Source organism: Arachis hypogaea, chromosome 13, assembly GCF_003086295.3.
Source record: "Arachis hypogaea cultivar Tifrunner chromosome 13, arahy.Tifrunner.gnm2.J5K5, whole genome shotgun sequence".
NCBI classification, from domain to species: domain Eukaryota; kingdom Viridiplantae; phylum Streptophyta; class Magnoliopsida; order Fabales; family Fabaceae; genus Arachis; species Arachis hypogaea.
This window is the reverse complement of record NC_092048.1, coordinates 130638838-130661160: the sequence shown is the minus strand read 5'-3', so window position 1 is coordinate 130661160 and position 22323 is coordinate 130638838. Positions and strand designations below refer to the sequence as shown.

The window sequence follows — 22323 nt, the reverse complement described above, 5'->3', positions numbered from 1 at the left end:
CCTAGTAAGAAAGCACAATGGGAAATGGAGGATGTGCGTGGATTATTCTGATCTCAACAAAGCATGCCCCAAGGATTGCTACCCCCTACCCAACATTGATGCACTCGTCGGTGTGGCGGCGGGGTACCGGTATCTGAGCTTTATGGATGCTTATTCCGGCTACAATCAGATACCAATGCACCGGCCAGACGAAGAAAAAACGGCATTCATAACGCCAGGAGGAATCTATTGCTACAAGGTAATGCCCTTTGGCCTGAAGAACGCAGGGGCCACATACCAAAGGTTGATGAACAAGATATTCAGCGACATCATTGGCAAAACGGTGGAAGTCTACGTGGACGACATCCTTGCCAAGACCACCCGACCCGAAGACCTTCTAAGCGACCTGGGAAACGTGTTCGTGGCCCTCTGATGACACGGCATGAGGCTCAACCTTCTCAAGTGCGCCTTTGCCATGTAGGCCGGGAAGTTCCTAGGATTCATGATAACCCAAAGGGGGGGGGGGGTGGAAGCCAATCCTGAAAAATGTCAAGCAATACTCCAAATGAAGAGCCTGGGCTGCGTCAAAGACGTCCAGAGACTGGCGGGAAGGCTCACCGTGCTATCTCGCTTCCTTGGGGCGTCGGCAGCAAATGCCCTACCTTTCTTCAACCTAATGAGAAAGGGAATAGTATTTGAATGGACCCCGGCATGCGAAGAAGCGTTCAACCATTTCAAAAAGATCCTTGCAACACCACCTGTGCTCGGTAAACCCGTGGTCGGAGAACTGCTCTACCTATACCTAGCTATAACGGAGGAAGCGCTGGCGGCAGTCTTGGTGCGGGAAGAAGGGAAAGTTCAACAACCAATTTACTTTGTGAGTAAAGCACTGCAAGGAGCAGAACTTAGGTACAGCAAGTTGGAGAAACTGGCACTAGCACTCCTAACCTCTTCCCGCAGACTACGGCAATACTTCCAAGGTCACCAAGTGGTCGTAAGAACGGACCAGGGAATTCGTCAAGTGCTCCAGAAACCCGACCTAGCGGGAAGGATGATGACCTGGGCCATCGAGCTATCCCAATACGATTTAAGATATGAGCCTCGACATGCAATTAAGGCGCAAGCAATGGCAGACTTCCTGGTGGCAGTAACTAGAGACCCAACCGAGGACTCGGACACACGGTGGAAGCTCTATGTAGACGGAGCCTCCAACCAGACGTCCGGAGGTGCCGGGATCATCTTAGAAAGCCCAACCGGGGTCATCTACGAATAATAGGTCAAGTTTGAGTTTCCCGTATCGAACAACCAAGCAGAATATGAAGCCCTTCTAGGCGGCTTGATCTTAGCCCAGGAAGTCGGGGCTACGAGGCTAGAAGTATGTAGCGACTCACAGATCGTCACGTCGCAAATAAATGGAAGCTACCAAGCCAGAGATTCGCTGTTGCAGAAGTACTTGGAGAGGGTCAAAGAATTGAGCAAACAGTTTGAGGAGGTCACGGTCCAACACGTTTCGGGAGAGAGGAACACACGGGCAGATCTCCTATCCAAGCTAGCGAGCACGAAACCTGGAACTGGCAACCGATCCCTCATTCAAGGCATCACGAAAGAACCAGCAGTTGTCCTCCACCTGACCAAGATAAGCCCCTCCTGGATGGACTCCATCACCGATTTCTTGCAAAACGGCAAACTCCCTGGAGGTGAGAAGGAAGCTAAAGCGTTGAGAAGGGAGGCTGCCAAATACACGGTCATACAAGGCCAACTGTTCAAAAAGGGACTTAGACAACCCTTGCTGAAGTGCCTACACCCCGACCAGACGGACTACGTGCTCAGAGAAGTCTACGAGGGGTGCTGTGGTCACCACATCGGGGGCAAAGCCCTAGCGAGAAAGCTCATCTGAGCTGGATATTACTGGCCGTCAATGATGGAGGACTCCAAGGAGTTCGTGAAAAAATGCGTTAAGTGCCAAGAGAACGCTAACTTCCACAGAGCACCGGCCACCGAACTGAGCATGATGACGTCCTCCCAGCCCTTCGCACAGTGGGAAGTCGACCTCTTGGGACCTTTCCCGGTTGGCCCAGGGCAAGTCAAATATCTCATAGTCGCCGTCGACTATTACACCAAATGGATAGAGGCCGAGCCACTGGCCACCATCTCCTCGTCCAATTGTAGAAAGTTCATGTGGAGGCAGGTGATAACTCGGTTCGGCATCCCTGAGGTCGTCATCTCAGACAACGGGACGCAATTCACCGATAAGAAGTTTGTAGAGTTCCTCGTCGGCTTGGGCATCAAACAGAAATTCTCCTTGGTAGAGCACCCCCAGACAAACGGACAAGTCGAGTCCGCAAATAAGGTCACTTGCTGGGCCTCAAGAAGCGGCTAGACAACAAGAAAGGGGCATGGGCTGACGAGCTCGCCTCGGTCCTTTGGTCTTACCGTACAACCGAGCAGTCCACAACGGGAGAAACCTCCTTCCGCCTGACGTATGGGGTAGACGCAATGATACCCGTAGAGATCGGCGAGCCGAGCCCACGGTTACTTCTCAAGGGGGTGGAAGAAGCTGTAGAGAAGGACCTAGTAGATGAGACCAGGGAGAAGGCTCACCTGTCAGAAGTAGGACTAAAGCAAAGATTGGCCCTGCGCTACAACACCAAAGTGCTCAAGAGGGATTTCGAGCAAAACAACCTCGTCCTATGGCGCAATGACATCGGCCTACCAACCCAGGGAGAAGGCAAACTGGCGGCAAACTGGGAAGGCCCCTACAGGGTCAAAGAAGTGATTGGCAAGGGCGCCTACAAATTGGAGAAGCTCGATGGAAGGGAGGTCCCGAGAACTTGGAATGCGGGTAACCTGAGAAGTTTTTCCCCTAGGTCAAGCATGCCGGCCAGGCGATCTAACGAGCTTAACCACTTAGCTTTGTATCCGCCATGGTAACAAACTTGTTTAATTACCGGTTAATGTTTACTTGTCATTTCTACCAATTTTACTTTTATTGTTCTTTTTCCTACTTACACATCACACGACAACAAGTTTCACGATGCATTAAATGGAACCATGATACGGCACCCCGGGACTGATCACCCCGGGAGCCACCCAAACTGAAGCCATAACAAACGGCTACAACGATAGCAAAAGGCCACGACCTGGCTTCGCCGAATTACCAACACAACGGTAAATAAACACGAGCAGAAAGCTCATACTAACAAAACAGTAACAAAACAAAATGAAAATGCTATCAGACAGGCAAAAGATAATAATCACCAGCCGACCAAGCGACTCTTAATGTATAACGAAGTAAGCTTCAAAATTTCTACAACAAAACCACAAATCCATACAAAAGCACAAGGTGCAAGAGCTCATTTCTTGGGCATGTCAACAATCTTGCCATCCTTGATCGTTTTGAAAACCCCAATTGCCGACGTGTCGAAGTCAGGAGCCATGATCTTCACCTGGGCCTTAAGAGCCTCCTCAGTCATGAAGATCGTGTTCTTCCCTTGCTCTCTAGTCACCTTATGTTTCTTCTTAAGCTCCTCAACCTCAGCTTGAGCGGCCTTAGCCGACGAGACGGCCACGTCACGCTCTTTCTCCAAAGCCACCACCCGACCTTGCGCGGCATTAAGTTGGCTCTCTAGAGTCATCTCCCGCTCGGTTAAACGAGACACGGTGTCGTCGGAGGCCTTCAGCTTCTCCTCGGCAGACGCGGCTTTCTCCTCAGCGGCCTTCAGTTTTTTCCCCTACTCGGACAGTTGCTCCCGAAGAGTTTCCACTTGAGCTTTGAATTCGTTATTGGCCGTGACAGCCAATTCAAGCTTCCTGCGTAACGACTGCATCCCCGACAACTCGAATTCAGCCTTCCGAGCTATTGCGGCACCGTAGAGAAGGGTACGGTACATCCACCTCGCCTTCCCCGCAAGCTCAGTGCCAAGAAAATGATCCTCTGTGTCGGGGAGCAGTTGCAAATTTATGAAGGTTCCGACATCAAAGTTTCGCTCCATTACGGTAAGAACCCCTTCCGGGCTGGAGGATGCCCTCTGCCTTTTGGGGGTAGGGATATGCTTCAAGTCGTCATCCTCTTGTTGAGCGGAGGTCGAGTGCTCGGGGCCGGCCGTCTCCTCACGGACTGGAGAAACGCGCGCCACGTCAGAGTTCATACTCGTCATCTCGGTGTCATGGGGTGACGGGGTAGCCTGATCTTTATCCTCAGAAGGGTCCTCCGGTTTTCCGTCAACCTTCTCTGCTTTCTCCTCATCGTTGTCCGCCAAGAAAGTCTTGAACAAGTCCTCAAGCCCTGTCACAGAAGCAGACATTTTCACTGCAACAAAAAAGTAAACAAGTTAGTCGTGAAACCGGCACAACCAAGCGAATGAATGGAAACGCAAAAACACAAGGCAAAACAGCTCACAAACATAATTCCTGGCGACCTCCCGGTCACCCATCAAAAGGTGGGGATTCACATGGTTCTTCCCAAAAACTGCCAACAACACGTCGGCGACCCTCTTGTCTACAGCGGACATCCCCTTATAAGACACCTTAATGAATGTGTTGGATCCCGCCCCAAAGCTCCAGTACGTCAGAATGAGGCGCTCCCCTTCTAACGACAACCAAAAGGGGTGACGACCTTTGACCGGACGCACCTTGAAATATTTATCTTTAAACCCATGATAAGAGTCCTCGAACAAGCCGAAGATCCTCTGACCCTGGGCAGATCGGAAGGACATGAACCCTTTCCTCGCCTTTCCCTCCTTGGAAGGATTCGTGAGGTTGAAGAAAAAAAGGAAGACGTCAACAGATACCGGCAACTCCAGATATTCGCATACCATCTCGAAACAACGGATAGAAGCCCAACTGTTCAAATGCAGTTGCGACGGCGCCACGGAGATCCGCTTAAGAAGCTCCATTTGGAAAGGAGAAAACGGGATACGAACCCCCACCTGAGTGAACATGTATTTATAGAACCAGATCCAGTCGGGGACCCGAGGGGAATGGAAGTTAAGCTCATATAGCCGTTCGTTGCGGGCGGGAACAAAGACGTCATAATTGGCTTCCTCGTCTGTCCCTCCGCACAAGTACTCGCCTTGTCGGAACTCCGTCAACTCCCCCTCGTCCATCTGATTTGGCGAGTCCTTCACGTCGGAAGTCACCCAGGCGTAGGGGTCGTAATTCGCGGCGGAGGGAGAGGCCCGAGAAACGACGCGAGGCATACCTACAGTGGGGGTACCACTCCGTTAGTCTATGAGGTCGGGAGCCCGGAAAAAGCCTAGAAACTACATTTGTCCTACTCAACAGCTAGGATCAAGCATGGCTAAAAGCAAAAAACCAAACAAAAGCCTACCCTGAAATGGTAACCCCCCTAACACACCTATTTAACACTAAAAGGCCACCTATCATACAAAACCAAACAAACAGCATGCATGCAGAAGAACAACAAAATAAACACGAAGCAAGGAATGAAGAAGAATGCTTACCTGGACTGATTACGGAGATTCAAAGGAGGAGGAAGAGGAGCGAATGCGCGAAAGTGCAAAAGTGACACTCTGGGAACTCAGAAGGAGGAGATGATGAAGATGGTGGGAGTGAGGATATGAAAGGAGAATGAATACAAAACTGTTAAAAATTGCCACTGAAGAAGCGTGAAAGACTTGGGGATAAAATAGTCTTTACACGCGGAGTTTTTAACCCATTATGAGCATTTAATGCTCCGCGCGAGGAACGAGGTGACAAACGGTCATCTCAGCAACGAACAGACACGCGCGCATGGGGCACGTCCCCTCCACGGGCGGCCGACCTAGCGACAACGCACGAAATAAGAGATAACACGCCACCAACTAACAACCCTCACGACTATTGCTGGCGTGTTGGGGGAACTGTTACGGCCTGGCCCAAACCATTTGCGGGCCGGCCCGACCCGAACACCACCCGACCCGGACGGTCAGGAGCGAAGCGCTCAGTAGCCGACCCGGACACGCATCCCTGACAGCTTTGCTACAGCTGTGCCAAGGAAGCATCAAAGAAGGTGGGTCTGTCCTTGCAAGGCCCACCTCTAACACGGTATATATGGGGAAGGTCCTACCCTTCCCCCAAGGTGCGTCACATACCATTTACCCCTTTTTCGCCTGCACACTTTGCTGACTAGAGCGTCGGAGTGTCTTTGCAGGTGACACCCCCTCACACCAAGTGCTCGGGAATATCGTCAACTCCAACCCGTTAACTTACAACCAAGCGAGACCTCCCCCTCATCAACCATGATACTAATCCGATCCGTTCGGTACCCGACCTACCAAACAGATGCTAAATATTTTCAATTTTTGATACCTTTAAATATATCCACTTATTAATTTGAACTTCAACATAATTTCTGGCCCAATTGCCCAGTAATAGTCACATTGATGTAATGCAAAGCAGCAAGTATGAACGGACCAAAAAATAGCGATTACTGCAAGCCAACCAAAAACAAAAGAATCGATCAAAAAATGTAAACACTTTTAAAATACAAAAATTGTACATGTAAAAATAATTTAACATTATAATATATATGAAAATTTTTTCTAGTCATTTTATTTGATTTTTATTTAAAAAAAATTATACAGAATAATAAAGAAATTAATGGTGTCAGAGACCTATCCAAACCTTATATAAGTTTTCAGCGTGGACGAACGACGACGTTGATGCGGATGAACGGTAACGAGATTGAGGACGTCGGCGAGAAAGATGAGCTTGAAAAGAGAGGAATGCGACGTTGTGGATGAGTGCCGAGGAGGAGGAAGGCAGCATCGAGGATGAGCGCCGAGGAGAAAAGTGGCGCGGATGAACGGCGGCGGAGGATGACTTCTCTGATTTTCAATGTGTGCCGCTGAGTTTTAGATGTACGCCTCTGGTGTTTGGATGTGGGCCAAATGTGACTTCTCTGCTTCTATGAGGGTTTTGTATGAGGTTAATTAATAATTGAATCCCGCCAGGGAGCCAATGAAATATTTGTATCATGTGTACAATGGGCTATGAGTGAAAAAATGAACATCACCCATACTATCCAGAATAACCATCCGGGTACCAAACCACTCATTCCAAAAGTTTAAGTTTACCAAAGATCGAACTCTTGACCTTTTGGATTTAGAGCTCTGATACCATGTCATGAAACCACCTATCCCAAAAGTTTAAGCTAATAGGAAAAGGTAACACTAATGGTTATATCTCTAATACTGAATCGGATATCCCTAAACCTCCATTGTACACATTGTACAGATATTCCATTGGCTCTCTATACTTTCTCTTAATAATTAGATGGTTTAAAGTTTATTTTAGAATTTTAAAATCAAAATTTTGAATTTTGAATAATTTGATTTTTAGATGTGTATTTAAATTATAATAGTTAAATCTGAAATAGAAATTTAAAATTTAAATTTTAAATTTCAGTTTTATTTAATTTATACTTTTAAATGTGTATTAATTAATTTTAAAAAGATATTAAACCTTTCATAATTTTTAGATGTATTTATTTTATTTTTTTAATTATTATAATAAAAATCTAAATATTATACCATTTTTAAAAAATACTTAATTGAACTGTTATCCTTATTACTACTTGTATTGTAATGTTTTTTTTTTTTATGATTCATTGTTTTTTTTTAATGATTCATTATTAAAACAGGATAAGTTATGGTCGTACCGTAACAATTTAACAAAACAGGATAAGACAAATTTTTGTTCCAAATACACTAGGGATGAAAAATATTACGCATAAGTTAATTAGAAAAGTAAGTTTTAATTAGTTAATGTAGATTATTGATATTGAAAAAAATAGTTAAAAGTGTAAATACGAGAAAATTGCTTTTGGTTCGCAGCAACAGTGTATATTACTACATACAAATGAAGGAAATATATAAGGCATGATGAGCAGAGAGTTATGAAGGCATTATCACTAATAAAGTAATGATTCATAGGGTTTATTCATACATCCAGCTATGACAATCCCTACTATATCCGCAAATATGACCTGTAGTCTGCTAGAAAGCTTCATTTGATTATTTCCTGCCACAATACCATTCTTTTCTAGTTTACTTTTTCTTGTGTATATATGTATAATGAATTAATGATAAAAGAAATAAATAACTACTTTAATAAACATATTAAAAATATTTTTTATGATGATTTTAGTTTAAAAAATATGATTTATTTATTTTGTTTTATTTTAAATAAAGATAATATTTTTATAATATATAAAAATTAAATTTTAAAATTTATTACTTAATAATCAAAATAAAATATTTATATATGATGATAATTAAATTTTTTTATAAAAATATAAAAAAAATTTAAAGTGGAAGAATCCCAAACCAAATTGATTTCTACCGCTTAGTTCTGAGACTTACCTATTGGGGGAAGGAAGAAAATAGTCTATACAGTCAAAAGAGTATAAAAAATACTAAAAAATTGGCCGGCATATATAGAGGAATATTATTTAAACATTAAAAAGTTAATATTTATAGGAATTATGATTTTTATAAAAAAATATAAATCTTAAAATAAAAGTCATGTCAAAATTTAAAGGAAAAAAAAAAGGTGTGATGAAGAGAATAAACATAAACTAACAGCATGTTTAAATTAAGTGTATGTGGAAACATTGTTTATATGAGACACTTGATATAATAATGTGTCCCCAACATTCTGTAGGGCCCACAGGAATGAAGATGCATGAAACTTCCATAAGCAACAGTCCAAGGCACAAGGGAGAGGTAGATTCTTCTATGAAAGACCGTGTATGACCGGTTTCTTACTGGAATTTTCTATGCTTTCTGATCTCCTACTTATTATTATGGTCTCACCGCACTGCTCACTATTTCCTTCACATTTCTCCCCACTATCATCAAGTGGTCCATTTTTATATTATTATTGTCCTCTAATAGTCTAATACAAACATTATTATTATTATTATAATCAATTTGCTTCAAAAATTAATTGTTATTATAATCAGAACCTAGCTAGCTTCGGGCAATAATATTTCAAACCTTCTCATGCATCTTATTATGATGGCGATCTAATAAAATTAATATATTTATATAAAAGCATGTCGTAAGAATATTCTGAAGTGGGAAAATCATGGATGCAGCGGTTAATTGGTGAATTATTGATGCGCAATACAAAGTGGATAGCATCAATATATTCTCTATTATTGCAGCTAGGATTAGATTAATTAAGACTTTTACTTTAATTTAAACTTAATATATATACCAAGCTTAGTCCTGGTGAATTGGTGCCAAAGTCTTCCTATATATGGAGTATTTTGTATTTACTTGCATCGCAACCATACTAGAACTATTATTCCTTTATAGTTAATTAATTATTTTAAAACGGTTAATTGTCAAAGTGTTGAACTACATGGTGGTTGAGAGAGGACCATCCATTTTCGTTAATTACCATCAAACATACATCCAAGTTGCCGAATAAGCTAGCCATCATGAGTCATGGCATGTGTGGTTTTAATAGATATTTTGGATTATTATAATAAACTAGATTTAGAACAACGCGCAGAATTTGAATGGATATCTAAATTAAAAAGAAATGTTAAACTTATTTTTGATAATGTTATTTGTTACATAGGTTTTTTTTATTGTATTTGGTATGAATTTGTATAGTAATATTTTTAGATACAATGCAAATGAGGGTATAATATTTCAATAACTGAAAATAACATTTAGTTTTTTAATTTTAATTTTCATGAATTACAGCACCATATACTTTTAATATTATTATTATAATTAAATAATATTAAAAATATAAAATATTTAAATGGTAAAAAAATATATCGAACAAAGATAATATATGACCAATAAATACAATTAGACAAAATAAAACAAAAATTATAAAAATATACATTTTAGTATTTTTGAAAATTCATTCTAATACATAACGAGTCAATTGTTTAACAAAACGAGGAAAAAAACTTTAATTATAAAAATAATTGTGCAAATATTAGCAAAAATGAAGAGAAGTTAGAATAAGAGGCATGAGATTATGTAAAAAAGATAAAAAAAATATAAAGTAGATATTAATTTATATAATAAATATGAGTAGAAGTGAGCATAAAGATGAGAGAATAAATTTAGTGATTATGATTCGAAAATGAGTGAATAAGAGAAAATATATAGTGTGTAATTAATAATAGTAATGAGCGTGAGAGTTAGTGATTGTAATGGTTTTTAGAATATTATAGATAGAAATCAAATTTGGATAGTAATATAAGAAAAGGATAGACACTTATAGAGTAATATTTATGTGACAAAATTATAAAATGGTAGAATGTTAAGCTGTTAACTTTTTTATTGCGTGACAATATTGATATTAGTTTTTATATAGATAAAAACCTACATACAGTTATATTTATGTAAAATTAATAATTAAAATTTATATTATTAAATAATAGTTTTATATGAACACAATTATATATAAATTTTAATTTTGTATATAATATAAATAGATGTGTATCGGTGCATATATAAGTACAACAGGTACACGCATGATGTCTGAATCTACATATATGTGGAATATTATTAGGCTACGGAAAAATCCATTCACATTCATCTTTGGACTATCATCAATTTTAATCCTTTTAGCATAAAAAAAATACATGCATAGTGATAACTGAGAAAACAACAAGCAAGAGTGATTTGATGAGCAGCGTATAAGAAGCATCCAACTGTTCAAATATCATAGAGAAATACGAGACATAACAAATAAAGCAAAGGAAGCAGACAATGCAAGGAGGACATCAAAGTCTTTCCACATGAAAAATCTCTCAAGCAAACAAATTAAAGTGGAAGTGGTGGTCACAAATAAAAACAATTGAGACATTATTGAGTTTAAATTAAATTGAATATATTTAAGTGAAAAAATGAAGTAACATTTCTCTTTCTATTTATGTTTGCATAGGGACATTAAAATGGATTGAATTATGGTTACGAATTATGCTAAAGGAGGAAATGGAGAGTGGAGAGTGGGATGATGTATGTGTGGTCACGTTTTGGTGTGTAGAGTTGGCATGGATTTGATGGTTTGGTCCCCATAATATACATAGCTTCATTCTCTCTCCCTTTAACGTGCGCGTTGGGTTTCTTTCATGTCTGGTGGTGATGCATAAGGTGGGCCCCACCTCCACCTTCAACCTCTAACGTTGACCAATCTCACAACCTCTTCCTCTCGCGTGCTTCTTTATTTTCTTCTACTTACCCACATATTTGTACTAATAATCATAATCACACTACCACCACTCATCACCTTTTACAACAACTGATCAATGATGCCGATTGTTCTACATCAAACCTAATCAATTGTTTTATCTTCTATTGCACCCATCTTTATCTTTTTCACAATATATGTATGTTATGTTAACCATAGAGTATTATTTTTCCAATTTTCCTTCACATGAAAATAGTACTACTTAATCATGGCCCATATAGTGTGACTCAATAGAAGAATTATTGAAGAGATATAGTATATAGTAGTGGTAGGCAACAATTAAAATCCACTTCCTATCATCGTGTTTGTATGCATAAACATTTATCTTTTAGTGCTGTGTACTTATTGTAGCTAGAAACATATTACATTTTTTATAGATAACTAAAAATTTGTCACCTATCATATATATGTTGTACGTGATAAGTGAATGTTTAGCTTTCATTTTTTTTTTAATATAATGAACAATCCTAATAGTATACATGTTAAGTAATAAAAAAAAAATTAAATAAAACGAAGAGTGTATAGTGTATAGTATGTTAGCAAGTAGCAAGATCTAAGATGGAGTTGAAGTGGGAAAGAATAATGATGTTGGTAGGGAAGAAGAGAAGATCCCTTGGGGGACTACAAAATCCTCTTGTTCCCTTTATCTCTGCTTTATTTGCTTTTTTCTTTCTTTTTTTAATTTTTGGCCTTGCGAGCTGAGTTGCTCACCACATGGTTATGCATGGTTCCTCCCTTGATCACTACTTTCTGACAAATCTCACATTCCATTAACGGTTTACTGTCAACAAATCTCAACCATTTCAAAAGCAAATTAAGATAGAATAAAAAAGGGGGCAAGATCAAGAGAGAATAAAGAACAACAATGCAAGAGTATATATATATAGGTATATAGCTAGAGGCTCTTAACTGCAAAGCGTGGTCTATTTATGTTCGAGTGTTGTGACATAAATATCTACCATAGTGTAGTGGCTTTTTGTCCCTTTCAATTCTTTGCAACTTTTTTGTTTAGTCCCTAATGCAAATACACATATATATGCAGGTCTAGATCTCTCCTTTTATATATATAAATCCCGGCAGAGAACAGAAAGCATCTTATATATGCTTGTGTAGTACTCTAACTCTAGCTATTCTCTGCCTTATCTGTAACTATAAATAGTTCATACAATACCATCAATATGTCTCTTGCTTACTTTTCTTCAGGATAAGATTTGATATTACAAGGAGAAATTTGTGACATTAAACTTAAATTTGTTACTATATGCTATACTAATTAATTAATTATTTAAGCAAATTGTAAGTGGGATTTTCTCTAATTAATAATGCTTTGGGCATTGAGCCCTTAGGGATTCCCTCTACATATATTTGTAGTTATCTGATTCTCTCTCTCTGTGCACAAAAGAATGTTATGTAGTGATGGGCTGGATTATTAGCTATTCTCTATAGTCTATACCGACTATACACATACATAATTATAAAAGTACTTGTTATTAAATATAAATTATATATATATATATAGAGAGAGAGAGAGTAGGGGTTGAGGCACTCGAGATTCATCCTGATATTTGTGCTTTTACCTGTATGTCCTGTAGTTGGATTTCGAATGTCCTTTATTTTCCAATATTCCATTGCATTAAATTAATGATAGAAGGTTTATCTTAGACCAAACTCATCAGCACGTGAAACTAGGCACAATTGAGGGTAGAGACTAGAGAGAGATAATAAATTATTATTATTATTCGGTGATTAAATAATAGTAATGAATTATGTACATAGATACATGTGATGATGATGGTGAGATAGATGAGGCGACCATCCATTTCTGTTATGGTGTATAAGCATAGGCATATTGAAATCCAGCAAGCTAGTCCCCATATTTGTTTGAAGTAACGATTCAGATTCCAAAATGTTGGTTAATATCATGGCTCCATCAACGACTAACGAATGGACACAGGTCTTTAATTTCTCTCTCTCTCTCACTCACTCAATTATTTGACAAATACATGACCACCCCAATTTTGTTGTTTTCCTTTTGGAAGAGAATATAGCCCACTGTCTTGTTATTTTTACCCACCTTCTTTCTTCATTATTGTTTAATTAATTTCTCTCATGTAGACTCAAATGATAGATGATCAAGATCACAAGACCAAAGCTGAAGCTCCATCATCATCATCTGCTAGGGTTATGGAAAAACAAGGTCAAGAACATGTTCAGCAGCAGCAGCAGCAGCAGCAACAAGCTCTCAAGTGCCCTCGCTGCGATTCATCCAACACCAAATTCTGCTACTACAACAACTACAGCTTATCGCAGCCCAGACACTTCTGCAAAGCCTGCAAGCGATACTGGACAAGAGGTGGAACCCTCCGCAACGTCCCCGTCGGCGGTGGCTGCAGAAAGAACACCAAGCGTCTCAAGCGCCAATCATCTTCTTCCATCGATGCCACTCCTTCTCCTTCTTCTTCTTCCACTCATCCTCCAACTTCTAATATCAACCCTTTGTTTTATGGGGTACCAAGTAGTAGTAATAATAATAGCAACTGTGATTTGTTGAACCTACCTTCTTTCCCTGGGTTCAGAGTGAGTTCTGGGTATGATAATGATGTTCAGCCTCACCTAAGTGGGTTAGGTTTTTCATCAGGGATCATGTCCAATATTGAAGCTACTGGATTTGGTTCAAATGAGAGTAACTCCTTTCTTTCGGCTTACAATTCCATCTTCGGTTCGTGTTCTTCATCAGCTTCTACTACCTTGCTGAGTTCCACTCTACTGCAGCATAAATTCATGAATGGTGGTGGATTCCAAGGGCTAGCTACTCCTGAGGTTGAGGGAGAAAGAGGAGGAGTCATGGGTTGTTCTTCTTTGAAAGAAGTGAAAGGTGAATTATTGGGAGAAGAGAGAGGGAGAGAGAGGTTGGAGTGGCAGAATCAGATGATGGAACATACGATGGGCTATTCTGATCCCTCTTCTTCGCTTTATTGGAGCACATCATCATCACCCATGGCTGCTTCTTCTTGGAATGATCAACCCAATATTGGTCCTTCTGTCACTTCACTCATCTAGAAAAACGGAAAACCTCCCATGAACCATCCTTTTCAAATCTCTTTCTCTTTGTTTAAGCTCTTTCTTTTTTTCTTTTTAATTTCTCTTTTGGGTTTTGCTTACTACATTGGAACCGAAAAAAAGAAGGGTATTAGATAGTACTAATAATTAGTAATTAAATGGGAAGGGGTAATTAGAGATGAGAGGAGTTTGGGATCGGAGCGATCATGTCAGCTGCAAAATATTACATCATCATCTTCTTCTTCTTCTTCAGCTTTGTTAGTTTTAATGTGTCAAGGTTGAATGAAGATTTGCTTCTATTGCGCTGAGAGAAACCTCGGATCCTCTTCTCTCATCAACATAAGAGGAGATATATATCCCAATTTGGTGCAAGTCTACTGTGTTCTTCATAAAGTTGAGTAAGTTGGTTATTTTCATTAATTACTGTTGTTATGTAATGTATGTGTATATATTGCAATGACATGTACTTTAATTAGTCTATGCTTTGCTAATGTATTGTGATTAGTTAGATAGGGTGGGGGTGGGGTTTAATTACTTGCTGCATATCTCCTTAATCAAAGGAACTAATTAATATTGGTTTCACTTTTGTTAACTTTTCCAAACTTGGATTTATCTTGGGGATCAGTTATGTATAATGATTAATGGTATAGATGGAAGAGAGGGAGATTATTATTATTATCATTTATTTTGGATTCGGATTACTTTTGTGTGTATGTTGAGTTTATGGACTAGTTTGGTTGAATTTGATTGATATGTTCAACATTGTGGTTCGAAATTTGGTTCATGCAAAGAAAGAACATTATATTGCATTATTACTACTGAAATTTTTATGTATCCACTTTAGACAATTAAGGTTGAAACTAACCCTACCAAACATATCCAGAAATGGTGTGGGCTAGGAAGTGTTGCGCAAAATAGGAATTAAATTGCAGTGCTCTAACTCACATATTGTCTTTTAGTGACAGTGGGAATTTCGTCAACATGTCATTTCAGGTGCCTAGAGTCAAGCAATAGCTATAGCTGACAGGGATAACTACTGCATTATTATTTTTATGCATTCAGAGATAAATAGTGCTTTTCTAGATATAAAGTATCGCTTTTAAATTTACTTATTCAGTAATTTTATCACCATTATTGATTTATTGGTATATATGCATTTTTAGTTACATACTATATATATTACCAAAAAAAATTATAGGTAACTAATTAGAGGTTAAGTAAATTTGAGTCAACTTTTTAAATTTTTAAAAAACTTTTAAATGTTAAAAAACGCATTCCCATTATGTATATTCGTCTTCTCCTTCCTCCTTTTTATAATTCACCTTAAATCGTTTTTCTTTTTCTTTTTTTTTTTTTTTTACATATTTTCATTTTATTAGTATATATACATTGTTACACACACTATATATAATATTACAAAAAAAGTAATTAATTAGAGTTGCAGCAAATTCGAGTCAACTTTTTAAATTTTAAAAAACGTATTTCCAATATTTGCGATATGTGTGTTCGTCTTCTCCTCCTCTTCCTCACCATTTCACCTTGAATAGTTTCCTGTACATATTTTCACTTCCATCACCCTGACCATCTTATAAGTTCTTATTTACATTTGAAACTTTTTTTTCCTGCTACTTATTTTATCATTTGATTTACATAATTTGATGAGTTCCTGTTGCAGTGATGAGTCCACTAACGCGCTTAAGCATGCATGAGATATATATTCTTTGGTAGTTTGGTACCCGGTACCCCTAAATTAAGAGAGTTTTGAAGTGATTAATTTGAACTTATGATGATATATACTAGGTGAATGCTACCCAACCTCTTCTAAAATAACATGTAAGTTACCCTTTATTATGTGTCACATTGTAATTGGTCCTTATCTTAACCATAGTTGGGGCGCCAACGTCATCGCCATCTACTGCCCTCCTACACAACCTCTCTTCCCAGTATAGCCAGCGCAACCTCTCTTCCCAGTATAGCCAGCGCCTCTTTTTGCCATGGATCACTTCTTACCCACATAATTAATGGTTAATTTGGTTATTAAATTTTTTATTAAAAAAATATATCTTTATTTAATTACGTGATGGAACATATATTTATATGTAAAATATAATATAATAAAATAAATCTATTCATAGTATTTAAAAGTATAATTAAAATCATGAACATACAAATATAATAATAAAATTTGTACTCCAAACAAATAAACATATTTTTTATCATACATATATTATTTAAAAAATAAATATATTATTAAAATTAATAATAAAAATTTAAAATGATAAAATTCTACTTTTTTTACCGTATTTTTATAGTATTTTTATTTTTTTAATTTATTAGTATTTTATTATTTAATTAATAATTAAACAAATTATTTTTATAAAAATTTATTTTTTGTATTATATTAGAGAAGAGACCAATATAACAGTTTAAAAAATAAATTGTATAAATATTTAAGAGATAAATATGAAATACATACCTAAGTAATGTTTAGTTTGGTTATTAAATTTTTTTATTAAAACAAATATTTATTTAATTACACGATAGAACATATATTTATATGTAAAATATAATATAATAACTCTATTTAGAGTACTTAAAAGTATAATTAAAATCAGAAAAAAATATATTTTTTATCGTACATAAATTATTTTTAAAAAAAATAAATTGTTAAAATTAATAACACAAGTTTAAAATGATAAAATCTAACTTTCTTACAAGTATTTTTTATAGTATTTTTATTCTTTTAATTTTTAATTTATTCGTACTTTATTATTTAATTATACTTTACATATAAATATATGTTCCATCACGTAATTAAATAAAGATATATTTTTTTAATAAAAAAATTTAATAACCAAATTAACCATTAATTATGTGGATAAGAAGTGATCCATGGTAAAAAAAATTGGGAAGAGAGGTTGTGTGGGAGGGTAGTAGATGGCGATGACATTGGCGCCCCAACTATAGTTAAGATAAGAACCAATCACAATGTAACACATAATGAAGGGTAACTTACATGTTATTTTAGAAGGAGTTGGGTAGCATTCACCTATATACTATAGTCTATATAAATAAATAAACTTTAAATAAGTTTTAGAAAATTCCCATTCTTTTTTATTTTGGTCATACAATTTTGTTTTATTAGGTTGTGTTCAATTTGTCATGTAACCATCCTTTCAAAAATGGCCTTTATTACCATATTAAGTAGACATTAGTAAAAATATGTAATTTACTCTATTTAGATATAGTATAATAGAGACCTTATCTCTAAACTAAGTTGAGATTTCTATAATATATATATATATAATAACTAAAACAATTATGATTTAGAAGTTAATTCGGGACAAGTGTTCAAATCTATTATGACATAATATATAGATACTCAACGAATCTTTTTGAATTTTCTAAAATTTTGTCTGAATTTTGAATTTCAATTCAATAATTTTTTTGTGCAATATAAGTTAGGGGATTCAGATTTAAATTTAAAATTTAAAGATAGAATTTATTTCATTTTATATCTTATTAAATAATTTAATAACATATATATATATAGTACGGCTATGAATGAAAAGAATAATAAGATATGGTATTTTTTATTTTGATAGATTAAAAATTAATTTATTATGGATTTAAATTTTATTTAAAAATTTGTTATTAATTAATAAATGGTTGTATATATAAAACCACTCAAATAGTGAAGATGTGAATATGTGCATGCAAAGAAGTCTTCTTCATAATTAGACTGTAAATCTAGTATATAGTCAGGATAAAATTATAAATGAGAAATATTAGAATGTTATTAAAATTTATTATTTTTTATTATTAATTAGTTATTAATATGTAAAAATATAAACCAAAATATGTTGTTAAATTATTAAATTTAATAACTTTATAATATTTTTTAATTATAAATTTAACGTACTAAATATGTTAACATGGAGTATATGTTCAATTGGAATTTAATAACAAGACATTCAAATAAATCAGAGACAGGTCGTTTTTATTGGTTTGAAAAATAATAGAAAAAACCGTGGACATGCATTAGGGGATGATCAATTAATTAATTTAAATTTTAAAAGCTTGCTGCGGTAATAAAACTGATCCGTTCTTTTCCTTGAAAATAACTACAGAGAAAAATAGAATTTGAGACGCGTGTCTGCCTCCCATCAAAGAAGCAACCTTCTACCTTAAAAATGCTTTACCATGCCTAGTTCTGGTCATATCTGCAAACACCATAAATAATGCAAACGCTGCTCTTGAAAAATCAAGATAGACAAAAAAAAAGACATTATTATTATTATTATTATTATTATTATTATTATTATTATTATTATTATTATTATTATTATACATACAAAATTACTTATCGATAGATTATTCATATAAAATATATGTTAAAAATAAATTAAAATATATAAATATACATCAATATATAATAACTTAATTATTTGTTATAATTATATAACTTTTTTTGTTGTTATTATTAGGCAAATATTTTGATGAAGTAGACTACAAATATTTTTAAATAAAATATTATAATCAAATAATAAAAAACATGACTAAACCATATGAATTAACCATTTTTTTTAAACAAAATAAAATAAAATAGTAACTGAAATAAACACATATTCTTAATAACCAATATTAATTTCAAAGGGGTTTGTCGTCTTAACCGTGAACTTGTCCTTAACAATTTAAAAAAAAATTGATTAGTTTGGTTAGTTTAGTAATTTTGATTTTAATTACTTTTAATTTAACTAAAAAGTCAATTTTAATTGGTAATGAAATTCTGTAATATGCCATGTTTCATCATTTAAATATATTACTTTATCCAAAATAGTTATGCTACACATTTAAGTTTTTTTGGTAACTAAGTTCAACTAGGTTGATATAAGTCTAACAAAAATCAATTTCATTAGTGAAGTATAAATATACGCTCTAACAACTACGTGAAACGGTTCCGCATTCCTCTTATTCTCCTCCTTTTTCTTCGGGTTTCTTTTCCTTCTTCCTCCTTCTTTTTTGAGTTCCTCCTTTTTTTTCGAGTTTCTTCTTCTTCGCAAGGTTTTTTTTTTCATCGTCGTTCTTTTATTGTTGTTGTTGCTTTTTTTTCTTTTCCTCCTCTTTCTTTTGATTTTGCATCATTATACGTTTCTTTTTCTTCTTTGTTTGATTTTTTCTTGTTTTTATTTTTGTTATGAAAGTAAATGAGAAGGTTAAACAAAAAGAAAAAATAACAAGAAAAGAAGAAGAAGATGATAATGATGAAGCAGAAGAAAGAAAAGGAGGAGTTTTGAGTTATCATTAAATAATTTTGGTGCATTCAGGATTTAAATAAGGTAAATTTTTAGTTTGTACTTGTTTTGAATTGAATTTGTTTATGTCTCGTCATCATTAGGTAATTTCGATGCAATTTAAATTTGAATTTTAGTGCATTCTGAATTTAAATAAGGTGCACTTTGGCTTGAACTTGTTTTGAAGTGAGTTTATTTGTGTGTCGTCATTATTAAGTAATTGCAGTGCATTCTGAATTTAAATAAAGTGTATTTGAACTTGTTTTAAACTGAGTTTGTTTATGTGTCATTATTGTTAAGAAATTTTGATGCATTCTAATTTAGACTTTTATACATATAAAATAAAGGAAGATAATGATGATGACAATAATAATAATAAAAGAGAAAAATGAAAAAAAATGAGAAGAAGAAAAAACAGCAGCAATTTCTTTTTCAAGTATGTTAAAAATTATCCCAACCTTTGGGATAAACAGATAAAAAAAAAACACCGAAAATTTATAAGTACGACACCAAAAACAGTACTAAATTGTGTTTTAAAATACACTGAAAGTACCATTAAACGTAACATAAATAGATTAATAAAAAAAACAATTCAAAATTCTAACATTCCATTCAAATTCAAACATTCAGTCATGAACACTCATCTTTACAAAGAAAAATGAAATTATTCAACTCGTAAACAAAACAATTATACCAACATCAACTACTAACGAACTATATTAACGAGATTCGAATCAAACTTCATCCACTTGATTCGTTTCAAAACAATAATCCTGATTCAATTGACAGTGTGAACTTACGTCATTCATTGTCTTCGTAAACGAAATATCTGTTTAAATTTCATTTTATAGTTTGATTTCAAAAAAATTTGATCCATATCTTTAAATTAGATCAAAAAACATTAATCGTGAACAAATAAAATATATAAAAAGAAGAGAACGTAGAGAACACAAAAAATATAGAGAAGGAAGAGAACGCAGATAACATTGAAAAAATTAAAAAATAAAATAAAATCTATATAAAAAAGATAATTATATATAGTCGTGTGTTAAGTTAAAAAATTATTAAAAATAATGACGCGTAAAATTGAATTAAATTATAGCAATTTAGTTAGACTTAATTGATTAAATGACTTCAACGTAGAGTTTGAAAAAAATATTTGTCTCCTACTTAATTTAAAAATCTTTTCATCATTATTGTTATTTTGTACGAGGGGAAAGTGTTAGGGGGAGGGAATTGGAGTAATCCGACGGTGCCATGCATCTGGTTAAGATCATGAAATTTGATTGGTCAAAGGGGTTTGCCACCACGCATGAAATAGCGAAACACAATTTGAGTTCCAATTCTAACACGTATTATTTTGAGCCTTTTTTCCCCTCTTGATTGGTTGTAGAAGATAAAATCAAAAGGAAAAAGAATTCTTAATGATGTCAGAAGAGATATGTCTTTTAGTGTACTTAATTAAACATTAGACGATAATATCAAGAGAGAAATATTATATTAGTTGATTAATATTCTTATGTTTATTTTATACTTGAATTAATACTATTTAATTTCTAATTTTTTTCTATTAAAACTATTATCTCTTTAGCATCTAAAAATTTTTTTGAAAAAATTTAAAAGTTTGAAATTCAGATTTACATTAATTGGTTTTTGTCAATTTTGTTTTCATGTTTTAAGTTGGGCCAGTCTTCTAACCTTTCCTAACGTTTAATCGTCCCACCAAAACCCATAGAGTAAGCTTACCAAAAAAAAAAAGAAAGAATATTACCTGAAAAAAGTATAGAATAAATTATTATTTTTTACCATAAAAATTTAAAATATTAATAAATTTATTTATAAACAAATAAAATTAACTTTGTATTTATAAAAAAATTATCATTTCTATTATAAAATTCGAAATATTAACAAATATATACATGAATAAAATTTATATTTAAGTATTTTTGTCACATAAAAATTATTTTTTATGAATATAAAATTAATTTTATTGATTCATAATTAAATTTATTAATATTTTAAAATTTTATAGCTAAAAATAATAATTTATTTAAAAAACCTTCAGATAACAGAACTGTTGGAATAAATTATTTTAATAACCCAGATCATCCATATTGAATCACCAAAAATATATATATGATAATGCGGAAGCGTACCTGAATTCATAAACATGAATTATGATTGGAAGAGTTTGGATCTTGTGGTTCTTTCGATCTTCCTCAACCAAAGCCTTCTGTATTCCTAGGAGGCTGAACTGCAACTCTTTTGATGGGGAAAGAGTAACAAAGGCGGCTTTGGTATATTGGGGACCGAAACCCTGAAGGTCTATTTATATTTGAGCATGGCACCCATTAAACCCTTAAGCCCAAATAAAATAGTATCTAAAGCCCAAAAGATAATATATCTAAAATCCAAAAAGATAATTATCTAAGGAACAAAAGATAATATCCGGTTTTATTCTCATTTAATTCCAAATCAAAAGTAATAATGACTTATTCAATTTAGCATTTATAACAATAAATGAGATCATCATTATATAAGTCATTTAATTTGAAATAGCATAATTTGTGATTATAATTAATATATGTATTGCCCACAAATAAGTTAGGAAATCAAATAATTTCCTAACAATCTCCCACTTGGGCTATACATATATTATTTCTTGACATAATCACATCTTTATAAACTTTATGCGCGCATCTGAATGCTATTTCTCTCATTACTTTAACAATCTGGTCCGTCTCATACATTAGATATGGAACTA

General features: G+C 34.6%; 2 protein-coding genes across 2 annotated transcripts; both read left to right on the top strand.

Moving 5' to 3' along the window:
• The first annotated feature begins 544 nt into the window (after positions 1-544).
• Positions 545-1876, top strand: LOC140177737 (uncharacterized). Its single transcript, XM_072210893.1, has 2 exons — positions 545-1205; positions 1293-1876. The coding sequence occupies exons 1-2, from the start codon at positions 545-547 to the stop codon at positions 1874-1876; spliced, it is 1245 nt and encodes a 414-aa protein (XP_072066994.1).
• Positions 1877-11220: 9344 nt separating this feature from the next.
• Positions 11221-14946, top strand: LOC112733509 (dof zinc finger protein DOF1.4). The gene is made up of 2 exons (XM_025782479.3): positions 11221-13159; positions 13321-14946. Exons 1-2 carry the CDS (start codon positions 13112-13114, stop codon positions 14263-14265), a joined length of 993 nt encoding a protein of 330 aa, XP_025638264.1. The 5' UTR covers positions 11221-13111; the 3' UTR covers positions 14266-14946.
• Positions 14947-22323: the final 7377 nt, after the last annotated feature.

What these genes read in the sequence shown, in the direction of transcription:
- LOC140177737 (XM_072210893.1), top strand. Translation starts at nt 545, where the DNA reads ATGAAGAGCCTGGGCTGCGTCAAAGACGTCCAGAGACTGGCGGGAAGG. An exon ending in CTCCAACCAGACGTCCGGAG is followed by an intron (nt 1,206 to 1,292) that starts GTGCCGGGATCA and finishes ACAACCAAGCAG; the next exon opens with AATATGAAGCCCTTCTAGGC.
- LOC112733509 (XM_025782479.3), top strand. Translation starts at nt 13,112, where the DNA reads ATGTTGGTTAATATCATGGCTCCATCAACGACTAACGAATGGACACAG. An exon ending in CGACTAACGAATGGACACAG is followed by an intron (nt 13,160 to 13,320) that starts GTCTTTAATTTC and finishes TCTCTCATGTAG; the next exon opens with ACTCAAATGATAGATGATCA.